Here is a 16,778-nt window from a genome sequence, read left to right as displayed (position 1 = left end):
ACAATATGTTACGTTATGTAAAGCGCACGTCGTGACCTCTCGCGCAAAAAATAATTTACTTCTATCGATACGTTTCTTTAGATACCAGTCATATGTTCGTTATCATGAATGTGTGATCCAGTCATGCTCTCTATCCTCCGACTTTTGTACTTTTTTTTACGTGCTTTATTCAATATGACAGTTAAATGGAAGAAACGATCGAATTACTTTAAATGTTTAGCCACGTTACATTGATCCGATTGAAATATACATATTCCTTGCTTTAGTTAATAGGGAGTTAGGTTGAAGATTCGACGTAACACGAATGTGCACAATGTGAGATATTTTAGTAGAGCGATTAATTTGGTATTCTTTAATTTTTCTTGATAATCACGAAAATCACATTGTGTCGACCGATAATAATGGATCGAAATAATGAATCTTCTCTATCGTTGAGATGTTACTTTGCAATAAAGAAAACGTTCATTTTATCATGGTGATATTCTTAGTCGCTTACAATGATCTAGTACATGTTGTTCGTATTCATCCAAGGAAGAAAAGGATTTGTTGTCGCAGAGAAGACACGTCGCGTCCTTCCTATTCATCGAATGACGACGCATTCGATGAACACTGAGTTCCATTGCATCGTGCATTTGCTCGTTGCAATCGGGACAAATCACCATCGCCGATTTTTCGCCATCAGTTGGCTGTTGCATTTCCTCCTCGACTGCATCAGTCTTAAGTGTATCGCTCGAAATAATCGCGCTACTGCTATATTTTTCATCTGGATTCGACATGGAAATTTCGCCGACGGTATCTTTCGAAGATATAATGGAAGAAGGGTATTCGGATTGTGGTTCTTGCTTTACTGTGGCTTTCACAGATGGTACCAATTCATTCTCAATTTTCTGCGAATTATCGAGATCCGAGTGAAACGGTATGAGCGAACTTTCCGGATGAGTTTTCACATGATCGATCAGCTCTGGTTTCGAAGAAAATATTAACTCGCACGAATAGCACGAGTAATTGGTTGTATCGTGCGATTCACATTTTTTAATATGATCTCTCAGTATTCTTTTCTCAAGAAATTCTTGGTGGCAATGTTCGCAGCGATATCTTTGATCTCTATGATGTAAACTACGGTGTTTTGACAGTGACGAGTCATCTTCATAGCAAATTAAGCAATCTATACACATATATTCTGACAATTGAGAATGATCAGTCAATAAATGTGTTTGTAACTGAAGTCTAAGTTTAAATGATTCGTCGCAAAATTCACAACGTATTTCTTGAACCTCCTCCATTGTCGATTTGTCCTCATTAGACTGCGCTTTCTGTTCCGCCTCTGTCTTCTCCACTTCTGCCTCCGCCTCTACCTCCATTTTTATCTCCATCTCAATCTCTTCTTTGATCTCAATTTCAGTTTCTGTCTTCATTTCCACTTTCGATGATTCCGACGTTGCCTCCGCTTGTAATTCAGTCATTTCCGATTCAATTACCTGTTCCTCTGTTTCCTTCTTTTGCGTTTTTTCCTTCAACTTTGTCTCCGTTTCTAATCTAGAAGTGACCTGCTGGTATCTTTGATCGTTCATTACTTTTAACACATCCGACCAATCTAACTCTTCGTCCATATGGCATGTATCGGTGAGCAAAGAAAATACGGTGTCACCTTGTCTTTCTTCATCGAGCATCATACTCTGAGATTCGCTCCTCAACGCGGTGATTTCGTTCGCTCTACTCTCGTACATCTTATTATCATCCAGATTAGCATTGGAATTAGTAGTACTTGGAACTGAGATTGGTATATGACCGGATCTTTGCCTTGCCCTTGCTCTAGCTGCATAGCCTCTAGTGCGAGGTCTACCTCGACCACGTCTAAAGATACCACGAGTAATTTTTGGAGCATGATCTTGCTGCTGTTGCTGTTCCTCCTCTTTTTCTTTCTCTTTCTCCTTTTCCTTTTGTTCATTTCTCATATGTTTACTGATTGAATACAAAGGCTTTTTGGGTGCACTACTTGGTCGTGTATTTGGAAACACATGACGCAATGTATTGTCTGCTACGTAAATCTGTTGAAAAAACTTGAACGATTGTTCCAACTTGTCGACACATTCGTTGCACATTTTTGTGGGTAAAGCATCTTCATCGTCGATTTCTATCAAAAGCTTCAATTTCGATAGGAGGCTCATGTCTGTGCTCTTTCCCGACATCATGCTTACAAGGTTCTGTTTCTTGGTCGCGCACGTTCTACACCACTGATCCACTTCAAGTTCGGAAGAAACATTTTTCTCTGTATGCTGATCCGTTGCTACTTCCTCCATAGAACTTTCTTGATTGTTTAATTGAATTTTCTGAAATTTCATAGAGCTCTATAGAGTAATAGAGTATAGGACATATATAATTGGGGAATCATTTATCCATAACGGAATTTATAAATATTAATTTACGTTATAACTAGTGTCTTTGTGATTTTCCTTTCCAACAATTATTAATATCTGCTACCAATAACAATAGTAATAGAAACAATAACAATAATCTCAGGAGAAGTAGTTTGTAATAATAATATTAATATTACACTTACACTCGAGCTTTAGAGATTGCAATAGAAGAAAATACCTACCCGTCGTGTTTTCGAATTCCTCAATGTCCTTGAAACAGTACTCCAATGCGGAGAAGGGACTGCATTTTCCTTTAGAGTGCCTTTACTAAGATAGCAATCCTCCGTAAAGTGATTATTACAAATGAAAAATCTCATAGACCGTAAAACATCAAGATCACTTCCAATTAGGTCCACGTGACCACTGTTGATCAACCACCTCACACAGAGACCGGTATCACAAACGGGAAGTTCATGAAGTATTTGCTGCTTTTCCCGTGTGTCGACACAATCGATGTATCTGCATTTGGTTACTTCCTCCATTACTCGTGATCTCAAACAACTTGTCAAGTAATAAGAAAAGGAACGAACAGCTTCTTATATTCGCTCTTATATTAGTAGCCTTTCGCTCAAAAAAAAGTTGAAAAGCTTTATATATTTAAGACAGGTTAGGCATAATTAAGGCGCGAAAAGCAAAGCTACTGAACGTGCCTGCCATCTCTCGATATCTATTAATACCACTATAGATGGTGTACGTCAGGTTTATCTTTCATCTGTATATGATCTGTATTATAGATGATATATAAAATACTTGTACGCATTAATTGTTGGCGCGTAAACTTATAGAAAATTAAATCGGATGACGAAATTTCAGTACCAAAATAAAAAGAAACGGTAAAGATGATTTCGAAATATTAAAAAGGTACAATAAGGGGGTATTTTGTACAATATTTCCCAACTTTTTACTAGTGATTTGTTGTGGATTATACATTACGCATGTATGTGTATATATAGAAAAGGTAGACGTTAGTGCATACTGCGTACAACCGTATAACTGTATGGTTTCGAGTAGTATGTATTCAGTTTCCATGGTTAGAATAACCCTATATGTAAGTATCTATCTAGGTATGTACATATAATCTATATGGATAAAATGTACGATCCGTAAAGGTAAGAGCGCTATCGTCGCGATAGTGATTGCGATTAATTTACCAACTGTAATAGTAGTATAAAGAAGCCGCGCGAAACAACGCAACACAGTTACGACATACAATTCGTTCATATCCCAATGTAGTTGTTGTTTTTTCAAATTCATTTCGTTCTAGAGATTATGCATGCAAGCATGTAAATAAACGATTATCGATAGCGTTCAGTTGACAAGCATCGTATTCAAAGAGGGAAAGGTAGAGAGAAGAAAGGGTAATAAAGGTAATAACCTTGATTCCAGATTTTCAATACGTGATTAAGAAGACTTAAATTAATTCGGCTTAAATTAATTGGACACAAACGAAACAAAATGTCTGAAAATATCGAGGAAATTATCGAAGAAGAAAATTCTGTTACAATGTTAGATGTACTTCGAGAAGAGAATCAGTTAGAAGAGGACGCGTATGCGGTTCTTGGTGCATCTGATGACAAAAATTGCACTTACAGCAAGGTTTCACTTTTACACAATCGCTAACCTTCTCTAGTAAACAAGTAACTTTTAATTACAGACGAATCATTTGATTTTTCAGGGTTATACACGGCAAGCTCTTTACGCATGTAAAACCTGTTGTCAGAAATCAGTACGTGCAGCAGTTTGCCTTGCTTGCAGTTTTCATTGTCATGAAGGTCATGAACTTATCGAATTATATACTAAAAGACATTTTAGATGTGACTGTGGTAATTCAAAGTTTGGAGGAAAAAAATGTAACCTGGATCCTGTATGTTGATTTCTCTGCTATTGTTACATTTTGTGTTCTGTACTTCTTCCTCCTCTTGTTTCATGTTTTGTTCTACTTATAGTCAAAGGATTCACTGAATTCCGAAAACCAATATAATCACAACTTTGATGGCCTTTATTGCATTTGTCAGAGACCATATCCAGATCCAGATGATACTGTTAATGATGAAATGTTACAATGTATAATCTGCGAAGACTGGTATCATTCGAAGGTAATATGCCCTCATACCAGTTGAAATATTATTGGACTAATTGCAATTAATGACATCTAGCATTTAGAATGTGAAAAGGAAATGCCAGCGGATGGTGCATATGATGAAATGATTTGTGATGGCTGTATGAAAAAGAATGACTTCCTGTGGAATTATGCCAACAAACACACAGGTATACTGGACAATTTTTTAATGTCTTAGCGATTGTTATATATATATATATATATATATATATATATGGCGATGGTTGTAGTATATTTTTATTTAAAGAATATAATTTTGCATATACATGATTGTAGCTTTGACAACAACAGAAGTCTCTTTCGGTGACAAAGAAGAGGAATTGATTAACGTTGAAAGTGAATCAAAAAGTTGTAGAATGCCAAAAAACAATTCCGCAAAACGAATAGTATCACGGGGAAGTTGTTTTTGGACAGAAGGATGGAGAGCCGCTCTATGTACTTGTGAAACATGCAAAGAGGTAAAAGATTCTTTTTCATGCAGCATGAAATAAATCCTCGATTTTCTGTATTCGTAAATTAAAATAATTTTTACGATCGTAGCTCTACCGAGAGAAGCATATCGCATTCCTCCTTGATCCAACAGACAGTGTACATGCGTACGAGGAAGCTGGTAAAATAAATAGTCAAGAATCACGATACGAGAAGGGTATGAAAGCTCTTGCCTCTTTAGGTCGTGTCGAACAATTGACTGCTATCGAAGGTAATTACGAATTAAAGATTTATTCGAGTCGTTCTATAATTTTGTTTATTTTATATTCACGTTCGCTTGTATACATATGTTGGCAGAATACAATAATATGAAGGAACGATTAAAACAATATTTGCAAAAATTTGCTGAAAACAAGAAAGTCGTGCGAGAAGAAGATATAAAGGAATTTTTCTCGGAAATGGAATCGAAGAAGCGACCAAAAGTAGTGATACCTACGTATTGTCGTTGAAATCCATTATTCGAATACTATAAAAATTTGTCGTTTCTAACAAAACAAAAACAAAAAATCAATGTATTTCTATATTACTGCAAGCGATGTTTTACTTTTATATATTTCGTTCATTTACAAAGCTTAGTCGCGTGATATTAAACTATCTCGCATCTGGTACAATTTTCAAGTTGTAAATGTAGCAGTGTTCCAATAAATTATAACTGTTTTTCCGATATTAAAAAAGAAAGGGAAAGTGAAGGAGAAGAGAATGAAAAGGACGAAAGGAAATAATGAAAAGTAAGAAGAGTATCTTGTTATTTTTGGAAAATATCAACTTTTCTTTAACGCTATTTAACGAAATGTTTTCCTATGTATATAACGCAGCTTTTACATCAGCAAGTAAAAAGAAACAGTTTGTGAAGCTCCAATATTTGTATGAAGTGCGAGCTGCGTCGGCAAACACCAAACATGGTGCAAAGTACAAACGCAATACGGTTATTATTGAAATTGGATAGTGGAATAAAAATATTATAATTGGTTGAAAGAAACTGTTTATGTGGTGGATTAGAATAATAAACATAAATAAATGCGATGTAAAATGAAAAGAAAGAAAGGATTGAATGGATGATTTTGTGTTCTGTGTTTTTTTTTTTGCGAAGAAAAAATAGATTACATTGGAGACGAATTACATCGCAACGTCGGTCTGAGCAGCAAATTACATATCAGGAACAGTCGGTTCGCCGTTTAATCGCAGCGGTATTACCAAAATTGGTTCCGTAGAATTTGGTTTATTCGTATAAATAGACCAGGTTCTTTCAATGCAGTCGAAGATACCTATATTTGTATGATTATTTAATCGATAGTTTGTCAATGATAATGATAGCCAAATTAGACGAAGAGAAAGAACGATAAAAATGATTAATTAGAAAACCTACCAGTTGCTATAGTTTTTACAGGATCGTCTTTATCTTTTTCTTGATAAACTCTATAGTCGTCATCCGTTTGGTCGCTTAGAATATTTATAACATCTTGGCGACACTTTGCTGGAGGATGGTTGCAAATAGCAGCCATTCTTTTGATGCTGCTATCAACGATGAGACCGTCGACTTCGGGTATTTTCAGTCGTAGATACCTAAAAAAGGAAAGAGACGAGGAAAGATTCGAGACGCCAGACAAGAGAAGAAAAGTCATTGTTAAAAATATTGAAAAATATACTTGTTACAGTGAACCGTATTCTCTCCAGGACTAACGGTCAAAATGCTTAATTGCGATTGCGTGCCATTGATCTCGCAAGGACCGACCTCGGCATTATGAAACATTCTATCTCCTTCTTGCATTAGGAAGGTCATATTTACCGAGAACCCTTCTGCCGCGCCGAAACCTTCGTTTCTTAAAATTTGTTGAGCTTGCACGTAATTCTCCGCAGTTAACAATGCCCGGGTTAGGAAGTATCTGGCTGTATGTTGTTATCCCATTTACGTACGAAAGACAGAGAGAGAGAAAATTGAAAGTAAATTGAAGAAAAATGGTACAGTAGGTATATTTAAAATGTATGTTTGTATCCGAAATAATCGAGAAGAGAAACTGAAAGAAAACGCGATGCAGCGAGTTAACGTACTCACGTGTTTTACCAGATCTCAAGGTAGCGGCACTAAGCGTATTGATGGTATAAACGAGACCATACTGATTATAACCCATCGTGTATCCTGGTAAAAAACCGGCGTAACTCAAAGACGTAAAATTTTCTTGTTTGCATCCTGGTTCGATTACATGCGCCGAAACTAAATACCAATGATTTAACGTTTCGCTAAGTGCATCCTCGTTATGTCCCAAAATTTCCTGTTTTTCGGAATCAACGTGACAAAAGAACATGTAAGATAGTTATTATTACGTTTGTCTAGAAATGACTATTAGAGTCAGAACCGGAGCAGAAACAACTATTTTTCTGAGTTTGGCTCGTCGTTTGGCTTACCTGTCCGGGCTGATTGCACATGATGGTCGAACAACCAACCGGTAACGCATTTCCTTGTCCTTCATTTGCCACATTTGGCACGATATCATCTAAATGCATGAGAAACAACTGGAAAGGAAGAAATCGTTCAACATTTTTACTGGATTGAAGAAGGATTTTCCAAGGGAAAAGATATCTCATAGGAGGTAATATTTGTTTAAACGAGAGTAGAAAGAAAATATGCGCACGATGTATATTCGTGAGGGAAGGAGGTGCGCGCGCACGTGTTTACACATGTTGGCTAAAAATGCGCTAAGGTTGTCAAAGGATCGAAATGCATAATATATAAGCGTACCTTGTGAAAGGGAACGTTCGCACCGTCGGCCGTTCCTTGAATTTCCTTAACATATCCGGGAAATTGCTGTTCGACACAGGCAAGAGTTTCCTTGTAAATTTTTCTACCCGCTTCCGTTTCGTAAAGTGGCAAATAGGTTTCATTGAGTGGTCGATACGCGTCGACGAACTTTTGAATTAGATCGGAAAACGTACGACCCTGTATAAAAAGAAGTTTTCATTGCAAATGCCTGATGATACCAATTTTGATATTGAGCGAAATCGTATCATTCGTCGTAGTCTATAATAAACTGATTCCAACCGGTTTAGCATTTAGAGATTCCTTTTTCCCCTTCGCTGTCCAGTCTTTCACCACTCACACCCTCGGCCCACCCACCTCGCAGCATACATTATTTTACCAAATCGAAGACAGCATTCGAGACGGTGACAGTGGTTGTTAAAAATAAAACTTGAGAATATGGCGTTTTTCGCGTTTGGTACATGACGCGACGCAATGCGAGAACGCGTTACTCTAAAATCTGCACATATATTATTTTCTTAAAAGAGTAAACGCCACAGATTGCAATAATATTGCGTAACCATTGTTACGTAACATATTCAATAGGCTGGAGACACAGGTGTGAGAATGATTTAAGACCGTTTGCGGTCTATTTGGATGCGTGTAAGAACAAAAGAATAAAACAATGGAATGTAAATACAATAAACAGTAATTTTTATAGTATGACCAAACATATACCCGATTATGCAAATACCGAGTAAAAGATAAAAGGGGAAAACCTGTATCGTTAAACGAGTCTCTGAAATGAGACATAATTAACGACCAACGACTAAATAGATTCGCGTTCTACACTTTCTATACGGTCGCTGTAATTCTAATTAATATAATATCAACCGTATTAGCGTAATCTTCGATTCATAAAACTTACGGAAGGAAATTAGTACGATATGTTGGGTATTGTTAAATATACACATATATATGTACTTCGATATTTTATGCAGAATCAGATCCGATTAATAACCCAAGTCAACGATATTTACTTATAATCAGTGATTTTCCGTCTGCTTTTTTGAATATAATCGAATGTTGCGGCATTCGTCTTATGTAACTAATAATTCCGTTTCTTGAGCAGTTTTTTTTTATTTCCTCTTGTACTATATTCTCGTAAAGATATAAATTCTACGAATACGTTACACGTGTGACGACGAGATACGATCTAATACAATATAACAACGATAGAAGAAAAAGAATGAATTCTTACGATATCAAAGCCGACGTCGTAATGAGTTCCTCTGGTGTAAATGATAGGAATCGCTTGCCTCCTTCCGATGTCCTTTGTCTTGCTAGTTATCTCTTGATCGGGCATTGTCGTTTCTGGACAACAAAATGGTTGCAACGTCACGACTAAAATTTCAACGCTATTTCGTTACATATTCGCAAGGTCGCGTTATCTCTTTTAACCCATTGCCACTCGCAATATTTTCCTATTTCCTTTCCAATCGGTTCGCGCTAATTTCCTCGCTCACCGTCGTCGACTTGTCGAGTTTCAGTACGTTATAATAACATATTTATATATATATGAGTGTGTTTATTATACAGCTAATGATAACGAGTCACAATCGTCGGCGTAGGATCACAAAGGGTAAATAACTGCGCCCTTGTTTCTCTCGCGTTTCACTTACGTCTACGACTACGGATTTTTCAATCGACTTTGTTCGAAAACTCGCGTTCCTTCGATTTTCTCCAGGCCACCTTCACTCTTTCTCTCTTACTCTTTTACACTCTTACCCTCTTCCTACTTTTATGCCAATATTTGCTAATTTCTTCTTTAACGCGCGAATATCTATCTTTTCGAACGTATAATGCGTCCTCGTTTGATTATCGGACATGTAACCAACCAAAGTATGTATACCGTGCTACATGCTATATCGAACACGAATAATTCATTTTCCTTCGCGTGGTAGTCACGATTCTCGTTTGCTCTATCGTTAGAATTTCTCCCTCTTTTTTTTTCTTTTGTCGACTGGCACACGATACACGAAACACGATAAAGAATAGAACAGGGTATCCGAACGAGGTAAATGCAAAAAAAAAAAAAAACGTAGGGTCAGCGATCGTAAAATGAAAAATTCGACGATTTCGAGAATCCAGGATGATAGAAAATCGATGAGAAAGAAAAGCAATCGGACACTTACTACTTGCCACTCGATTACACCTACTTCTTAATAGTGTTCGTTCAGTTTACTCTGCACCCGTATTATGTAGATACAATTACTGTTCTTTCTCGTATTGTCACTTTGCTTCTTACTTCTAGACTTACCCTTGAGAAAACTCGCAGAGATGCAAGTGAAATATACCGAGTAGAATACGAAACGGCGGAGGTCGCGTCGTCGTTTTGACGGTGATGATCGTCGCGCACGACTGACGATTCGCGATCGGCTTCGCTCCGCTACGAAGACTCCAAGTCTAATCTACCTTTTATCGGCTTACATCGATTAGCGGAGTCGTATGGTATGGATAGTTGAGTTACCTCCAGGGGGAAAGAATTCTTCGAAGTTTAAAGAATACATTGTACGTTATACTACCACGTTGCCACAGCCACCGGCGATCGTTAATGCTATTACTTTTCATCTTGTCTTTTCTATCCGATCTTTTCACCACGCGATGATATCGAACGAAAGGAAAGTACGCCTCTTTATTGTGCACGACAATGGTACCGATTGCGATATGAGAAAAAGAGTCTCTGTTTTCGATTATCTGTTTTTCTTCATTTAATAGCATACTCTAACGTGTATACCTCCGATTATTTTCGATTCTCATTTCAATTCGAATTAATCCACAGCAGGATTCTCTCTCTCTCTTCCTCTTTTTCAGATTTCGTAAAAGTAGAAAATAGTAAGGGGAGAATAAGAAACAGGAAATTTTTTATTTTAGTGGATAACAAATAAATTACAATATAATTAGATATAATATAATATAGTTATTGTATATAGCTGTTATCAAGGTATGCTATGCCATTAATGCCTGCGATTTAGTATGCTATCACATTTGAGGAACGATGCTTAGATGATTAGATTCATGTAGACGTACGTTGGATTAGACGAATCGAGATCTCTTATCAGAAGCAGAAAATCCCTTACCACGGCGACATTTCACGAAAAAAAGGAAAGAGAAGTAGGACAGACAGATTGCAAGAGAAGTTGAGAAACGAAAGAAAGCGATCTGGTTCTCGCGAGAAGACGATGAGAAGAAGAATGAGGGGGAAAAGGGAAAACATGATATAGTATGGATATCTGTGACATAAAATCTAATCGCAAAACACAATCCAATATAATTATTCAGTAAGGCATAGTTGCAAAAGAATCTCATAAGCATTGCAGCTGACAGTCAGCCGCTATTCTGGCTTCCAAATACGGCTATATTTCATGTCTATAGATGGACGAGAACCAGAGCTCGAAGCTCTTTTACGGTTTCCTCTAAAATCTCATCACTGGTGATTTCCTTCTCTTTCATCAAATCTATATCACTTATTACACACACGCAAAACCTAAACAAAAATGTAACAAGTACGACCTCAACCGTTTTATTAAATCTATTCGATTATCTTTCCTAATTAAAACTCACAAAATTCGTGATATTCCACGTAATTATCATCATACTTAAACCGTAAATTACGTATTCGATAGAACAATGAATCAAATTCATACAGCACGAGCGATCGGTAATGAGCAGTGAATAAAGTAACGAGTACATATTTCTTTGTTTTTCTCTTATTGGCATTGGAGGCTCATTAGCCTGTTTCACATAAGAAGATACTCCCCCATGAAGAATGCAAATTAGACGTTATTTTCTAGTAATTTATTAGTATACATGTTTAATATAACATAATGTATGTATATCTAAATATATACACGCGCGAGTGTATAGGTCTGTAAATGTGTGTGTGCGTGTGAGCGTGTGTAGATGGCTTTATGTGGAGTGTCTGTATAATGTTTCTATATATTTATGTATATCTGTACATTTTTGGAAAATCGTACGCGACATTTAAACATACCTAGTAAAATACGTACATCGAAAAATGTACACAACAACATCTTTTCCACATTTGGTCACTTTGAAAACAAATTATATTCGGTTACAAATTCTTCCTATTTCTTTTTCATTGCATACTCTTCACTTCCGTTTGTTGTCGTACTCATTTTCTCGTCATTCATAAAATTATACATAATTTTATTCATACAAGGAATTACATGGAGGAAAAATAATAACTTTCTTCTTCTTAACAGGAAAAGCAAATGTTTGTATTTTTATAACAATAACTTACTCCCCACAGACAAAGATTAAAACAGAAACTTATAATTAGTGCACTGTTATAATGCAATACGAATCAAAGACATTTCTCCTCTGAAATTTCTAAAATAGAAGAACCAGGCACAAAGAGATGGTAAATTAAACAGCTGGTTATCGGCAGAAGGGATGCTGGGAGGTAGAGAAGGGGAATTATTGGAGAAGGAGAAACAAAGAGATGGAGAAAAACCTTCGCTTCGTAACAAAGACACTTTCCTAACCCGAGTTCAAACATCACTTTTAAGCAATAGTATACATACATACATACATACATACATACATACATGCATACATACGTACGTATGTACATGCGTACATACATACATACATACATACGTACATGCGTACATACATACACACATAAATGCATGCATGCATACATACATTCATATATACATACAGAGAGACATATATACATATGTGTGTGTGTTCGTCTGTCTAGTGTATTACCCACTTTGCGGTAGAAAATAATAACGCCTAAAAATTTCCTCCACTTGGATTTAATATAAAAGAAAGCAATCGTTAAATATCGGATAAAAAGAAATTCGGTTCTACGAGAATGAGTTAGATAGCCGGTGCTGTCGTACCCGCGTCTTTTGTCTTACGAATATGCGTTTAGGTTTGATGACGCACTATTATTCCGATATCAGAATGGCAGCATTGATTCTGAAATGGTGCGTATATTCAGTGAAAACTCAGTCTTGTAGAAACAGTTAGTCTCTTGAATTTCGGCGAGTAACAATAGTCACCGATACAAAATTACTCTGCCGCAAACACTAGGCATTATTAACTTTTTTCTCGTAGGAACGAAAAGACTGAATTCCCGAGAACATTTAATTTCCCGGTTGACATTTACGATACTCAACACGCTACTGCTCTGCTGTGTTTAGCTGCTCGTTGAGCAGCTATTCGTTGACTTCGTCTTAAAGTACGCGGAGGTGATTCTGCGTCAGTTTCCTCTTCCGAATCGGAATTATCTAGTGCTGTCTTCCCAGCATATCGCCAACTAACAATTGCACCATCCCACTGAAACAGAATGTTTTCTTTCGATCGTACTCTTCATTCTCATTTATACATCCCACTGCTTACTAATATTTATATTTAGATGTACATAATAATATCTACATATAAAACTGAAATATGTATAATATATAATACATACAGATGTTGAAACAATTTCCTGATGAAATGGATGCCAACTAACATCACGCACGCACCCTTTGTGTCCTACTAAACTACTAACTATCCTACCCGTCAAAACATCGTAAACTGAAAAGAATTAAAAATCGTTTATGAAATTTATCGCAACGCAAAATTCACGTGATCGTTCGAATTCCGATACAAACACAATGCAAACTTACTTATTACCCGGCCTGCTGCGCATCCTGTGTAAATATACCTTTGGCCGGTAATAGACGAAGGTGAAAAATGACAACGTATTAAAGTTTGAAGAACGGAGTGACCACGATAGGTCATAATGCTGGTATCACCTTCCAACATATTTCTCGCTTTATGCACTGTAACGGAAACGTAAAAATCTTTGCATAATACTGCGACATACTGCGCGATAATCAGTAGTTATTCTTTACTAACGTCGTTTTGGTACTCGTTGCCACCGATAATCCCAGTTTTGATTTGCAACGGCTTTACGTGTATTTTGTTCTCCGTTATGATCGGAAAACGCACGTACATCCCACAATTTGATTGTTTGATCTTTACTATTGGTAATCAAATAACGGCCATCACCACGTGGATCAATATACGTTATCCCATCCATATGACCAGCTAGTACTCCAACCGGATGTGGATCAGTTTCGTTCAAAGTTCTTCTGTCCCAAACCTAACAAATCAAAAAGAAAATATATCATAATGTACGGGATATATTATATTACAACGTGTGTCGTATATATGTATAATTCCTTTCATAAAATGGTGATAAACACCTTGCAGAGGCCATCATCACCAGCGCTGTATAGGATTTGAGAAGTATTGTCCGCAAAAGCAACCGTATTTACATCGTTGTCATGACCTTCGATCTAGAAAAGCAGGGAAAAGAAAAAAGAAAAATCTGTAAGGAATAAGTGGTGGAACATTAACTTGTGATAATGATATACAGACACATACTCTGAAAGCACGTTGATGACACTCTCTGTCATAAACGTAAAGATAACCATCGTTTGCTCCACCTAAAATCTCTCGGCCATCGCTAGAAAATACAAGCGAAAATACGCAAAATCGTCGATCCTCTGGACACAATGATAAGGATTCTTGGGCACTCGAATCTCCGTAAACCGGACAAAGATATACTGGAATAAAGAAAGTAAGAGACAAGGAATGATAAGGAAAACTTAATCCATTTGTATTGTTTCAACAGCATACTATATACTTATAATACTTACAACATTCCGACCAACTGGAATAAACGATATAATTCCCATCGGGGCTGAACGCTGTGTCTAGGATACTCCAACCTACGTCACGTGCGGGAATGGTTTTGAATTGTACAAAATCTCCATCGTGTGTTCGGTAAAGACGTAAAAATTTGTCTGTTAAAACATAGAACGTTAGATTCGATAATGTGAAAAATCGAAATGATTTACGGAGAGAGGATTTGCTCCGAATAGAAAGACAATTTCAATGTATGTAACTTGCCTTGACTGGCAGTTAAGAAAAATCTTCCATCTTTGGAGTAAGAACCACAAAATGCTTTGGTATTATATTTAGCAACCTGATGCATCTTATTTGGTAAAAAATTGCTACTTATTCTGCACCGTTCACCTGTACTAAAACTAGGACCTAGAGCTCTTCTTTGAATCATCGATGTGACAGAGAGGTTACGCTTATCAATATTATCTATAAATCCACATGCTTGCTTTGTAGCAAGACTTATTTCACTTTTCTAAAAACAAAAAAGAAAACGACAACGAGAAGAACATAGAATCTGAAACAACAACTGAAAGTAACGGCTGGTGAGCCGCATATTTCTAAATAACGAACATCTAGCCTGGATGTATTTGGCAAAGACGTAATTCTTGGAGGTTGTGAATTTGCGGCGTATTCCTCATCCGAGTCATCATGATCCGAAGATATGATATGTAATTGACCGCTGCAACATTCCAGAACGGAAATCCGTTAATAATCTCGATTGTTGGGAGCTGAACTGCTTGCTCGAGAAAAGACTAAAGGGACAGTGAACGAGGAGGTTAGGTTATCCAAAGAGACAAGACAGATGAAAATATTCAATTATCTTGAGAAAACAGAGAGAGATACGATAAAAAGGGGTAGGATTTCCTCACGGAAAACGAATGTTTCGCTTTTACAAAAGCGAATTATCGTAGCGCGGATCTATAATAATAACAAATTAGAGGAAGAGGTTAGAATTCCTCCTGCTCTCGTTTGTTCATTCTCTCTCTCTCTCTGTCCTTCTGTCATTTTTTCAACTTCTCTTTTCTGTGGAACCTCTATGCCTTTCCTGTCTCTTTCTATCAACGGTCATACGTATACCACACGTTCATAGGAAAGATCCACAATGATACTAAACCTTTCGCCTATGAGATAACATTGAACCAACCTGCGTATTAGATATTGCAAGACAGCAGCAAGTCCTGGATCATGTTCAATATCCATATTCCGTGAATTAATGCCTCCCATGCAGCGTGTAAACGAATCTTATTTACCGTCTAAAAGCAAACAAGGAAAACGTCCGAGGGTTGATGGCGTTAGTGCAGTGACTATGACAGTTGAAACAGACGATGACAGGAACGGAGAGAGCGCGTGAGAACTTGGAGTGAAGAGGGGAGAGGAGAACGGATCGTGATATCTTGTTCTTCAACGGTTGCAACACATGGAAAAAGAAAAAGTTGTTATTCGAAAAGTAATAGATTGCAATTGTGATTGCCGGACTATAATAACACATACACATATATGTGTATTGTGTACGTGTAGAGTATGTGTAGATCGAATTCATCGAGCGAACGAGGCTGATAAGGAAAAGGGTTAAAGAATTAAAGGGGGAGGAGGACGAAGGCGCGAAACATATTTAAACGTTGTTTTACGAACGTTGAAATTTCGACATTAGGCATCAATTAATTTGGAACATTTTCAAGCACGTTCACAAACACTACAAGTAAAAAACTCTATATCCGATTCAGATATTCTACGTATCTAGCATCAGTCAAATAAAAAGAAGGAACTTTATGACGAGTTCCAGTGATTTCCGAATTTTGCGAACGTATCTTTTCGGAACAACAAACCATTTCGAATTATTGGGCTTTTAGGACAAATACGATAGGATAAACATTACAGATAAATATTATAACGATACTAGAAAAGGATCAGAAAATTTATTACGCTTACTAGATCTGTCACTAGTTGAGTTTAAAAAGTTCAGCGAGACTGATCGGAAAGCGTTTAAATTGCGCTGATCGAAGATAAGTCAGTGAACTTTCCTGTTCAGGTAAATTCAACTTGATTCCTATGCGCATTGAAACATTCACGGTGCATAGCCATTGGCTAAATACAGAATAGACCTGACATCCAATGCATTTTCATGTTCCATGTTTTGATTTGAGGGTCAGCTAACAACCTAACTATTACCCCCTTGCTATTATCGTGTCACACGAGATATTATTGATTTCGGTATAGATCCCTGAACGATAACAGAATGTGTGCC

General features: G+C 36.9%; 4 protein-coding genes across 10 annotated transcripts; 1 reads left to right on the top strand and 3 right to left on the bottom strand.

Annotated features, from left to right (window-relative positions):
• Window positions 1-3: 3 nt before the first annotated feature.
• Window positions 4-3,069, bottom strand: LOC138186070 (uncharacterized). Its single transcript, XM_069125590.1, has 2 exons — window positions 2,600-3,069; window positions 4-2,330 (listed from the first exon to the last, which is right to left on the bottom strand). Exons 1-2 carry the CDS (start codon window positions 2,897-2,899, stop codon window positions 471-473), a joined length of 2,160 nt encoding a protein of 719 aa, XP_068981691.1. The 5' UTR covers window positions 2,900-3,069; the 3' UTR covers window positions 4-470.
• Window positions 3,070-3,143: 74 nt separating this feature from the next.
• LOC138186158 (putative E3 ubiquitin-protein ligase UBR7) lies at window positions 3,144-6,386 on the top strand. Of its 7 annotated transcripts, none has more exons than XM_069125750.1 (8): window positions 3,144-3,278; window positions 3,804-4,013; window positions 4,093-4,281; window positions 4,364-4,513; window positions 4,574-4,685; window positions 4,813-4,994; window positions 5,077-5,236; window positions 5,323-6,386. In XM_069125750.1, exons 2-8 carry the CDS (start codon window positions 3,873-3,875, stop codon window positions 5,472-5,474), a joined length of 1,086 nt encoding a protein of 361 aa, XP_068981851.1. In that variant the 5' UTR covers window positions 3,144-3,278; window positions 3,804-3,872; the 3' UTR covers window positions 5,475-6,386. The 7 variants fall into 7 exon arrangements, 6 of the variants coding, with proteins under 6 accessions (XP_068981851.1, XP_068981835.1, XP_068981842.1 ...); XM_069125734.1 differs by lacking the exon at window positions 3,144-3,278 and adding an exon at window positions 3,363-3,465; XM_069125741.1 differs by lacking the exon at window positions 3,144-3,278 and adding an exon at window positions 3,385-3,481.
• On the bottom strand, window positions 5,561-10,240 carry tan (C45 family peptidase tan). Its single transcript, XM_069125675.1, has 8 exons — window positions 10,080-10,240; window positions 9,021-9,133; window positions 7,763-7,960; window positions 7,429-7,536; window positions 7,079-7,295; window positions 6,672-6,912; window positions 6,392-6,588; window positions 5,561-6,290 (listed from the first exon to the last, which is right to left on the bottom strand). Exons 2-8 carry the CDS (start codon window positions 9,123-9,125, stop codon window positions 6,172-6,174), a joined length of 1,185 nt encoding a protein of 394 aa, XP_068981776.1. The 5' UTR covers window positions 9,126-9,133; window positions 10,080-10,240; the 3' UTR covers window positions 5,561-6,171.
• A 1,355-nt stretch (window positions 10,241-11,595) lies between these two features.
• LOC138186088 (DDB1- and CUL4-associated factor 11) lies at window positions 11,596-15,880 on the bottom strand. The gene is made up of 10 exons (XM_069125611.1): window positions 15,678-15,880; window positions 15,104-15,212; window positions 14,759-15,005; window positions 14,506-14,652; window positions 14,231-14,412; window positions 14,050-14,142; window positions 13,700-13,946; window positions 13,468-13,623; window positions 13,269-13,375; window positions 11,596-13,132 (listed from the first exon to the last, which is right to left on the bottom strand). The coding sequence occupies exons 1-10, from the start codon at window positions 15,755-15,757 to the stop codon at window positions 12,968-12,970; spliced, it is 1,533 nt and encodes a 510-aa protein (XP_068981712.1). The 5' UTR covers window positions 15,758-15,880; the 3' UTR covers window positions 11,596-12,967.
• Window positions 15,881-16,778: the final 898 nt, after the last annotated feature.

Source organism: Bombus flavifrons, chromosome 1, assembly GCF_040668555.2.
Source record: "Bombus flavifrons isolate JBK064 chromosome 1, iyBomFlav1_principal, whole genome shotgun sequence".
In the NCBI taxonomy this organism is placed as follows: Eukaryota; Metazoa; Arthropoda; class Insecta; order Hymenoptera; family Apidae; genus Bombus; species Bombus flavifrons.
This window is presented reverse-complemented; position numbering and strand designations above follow the sequence as displayed.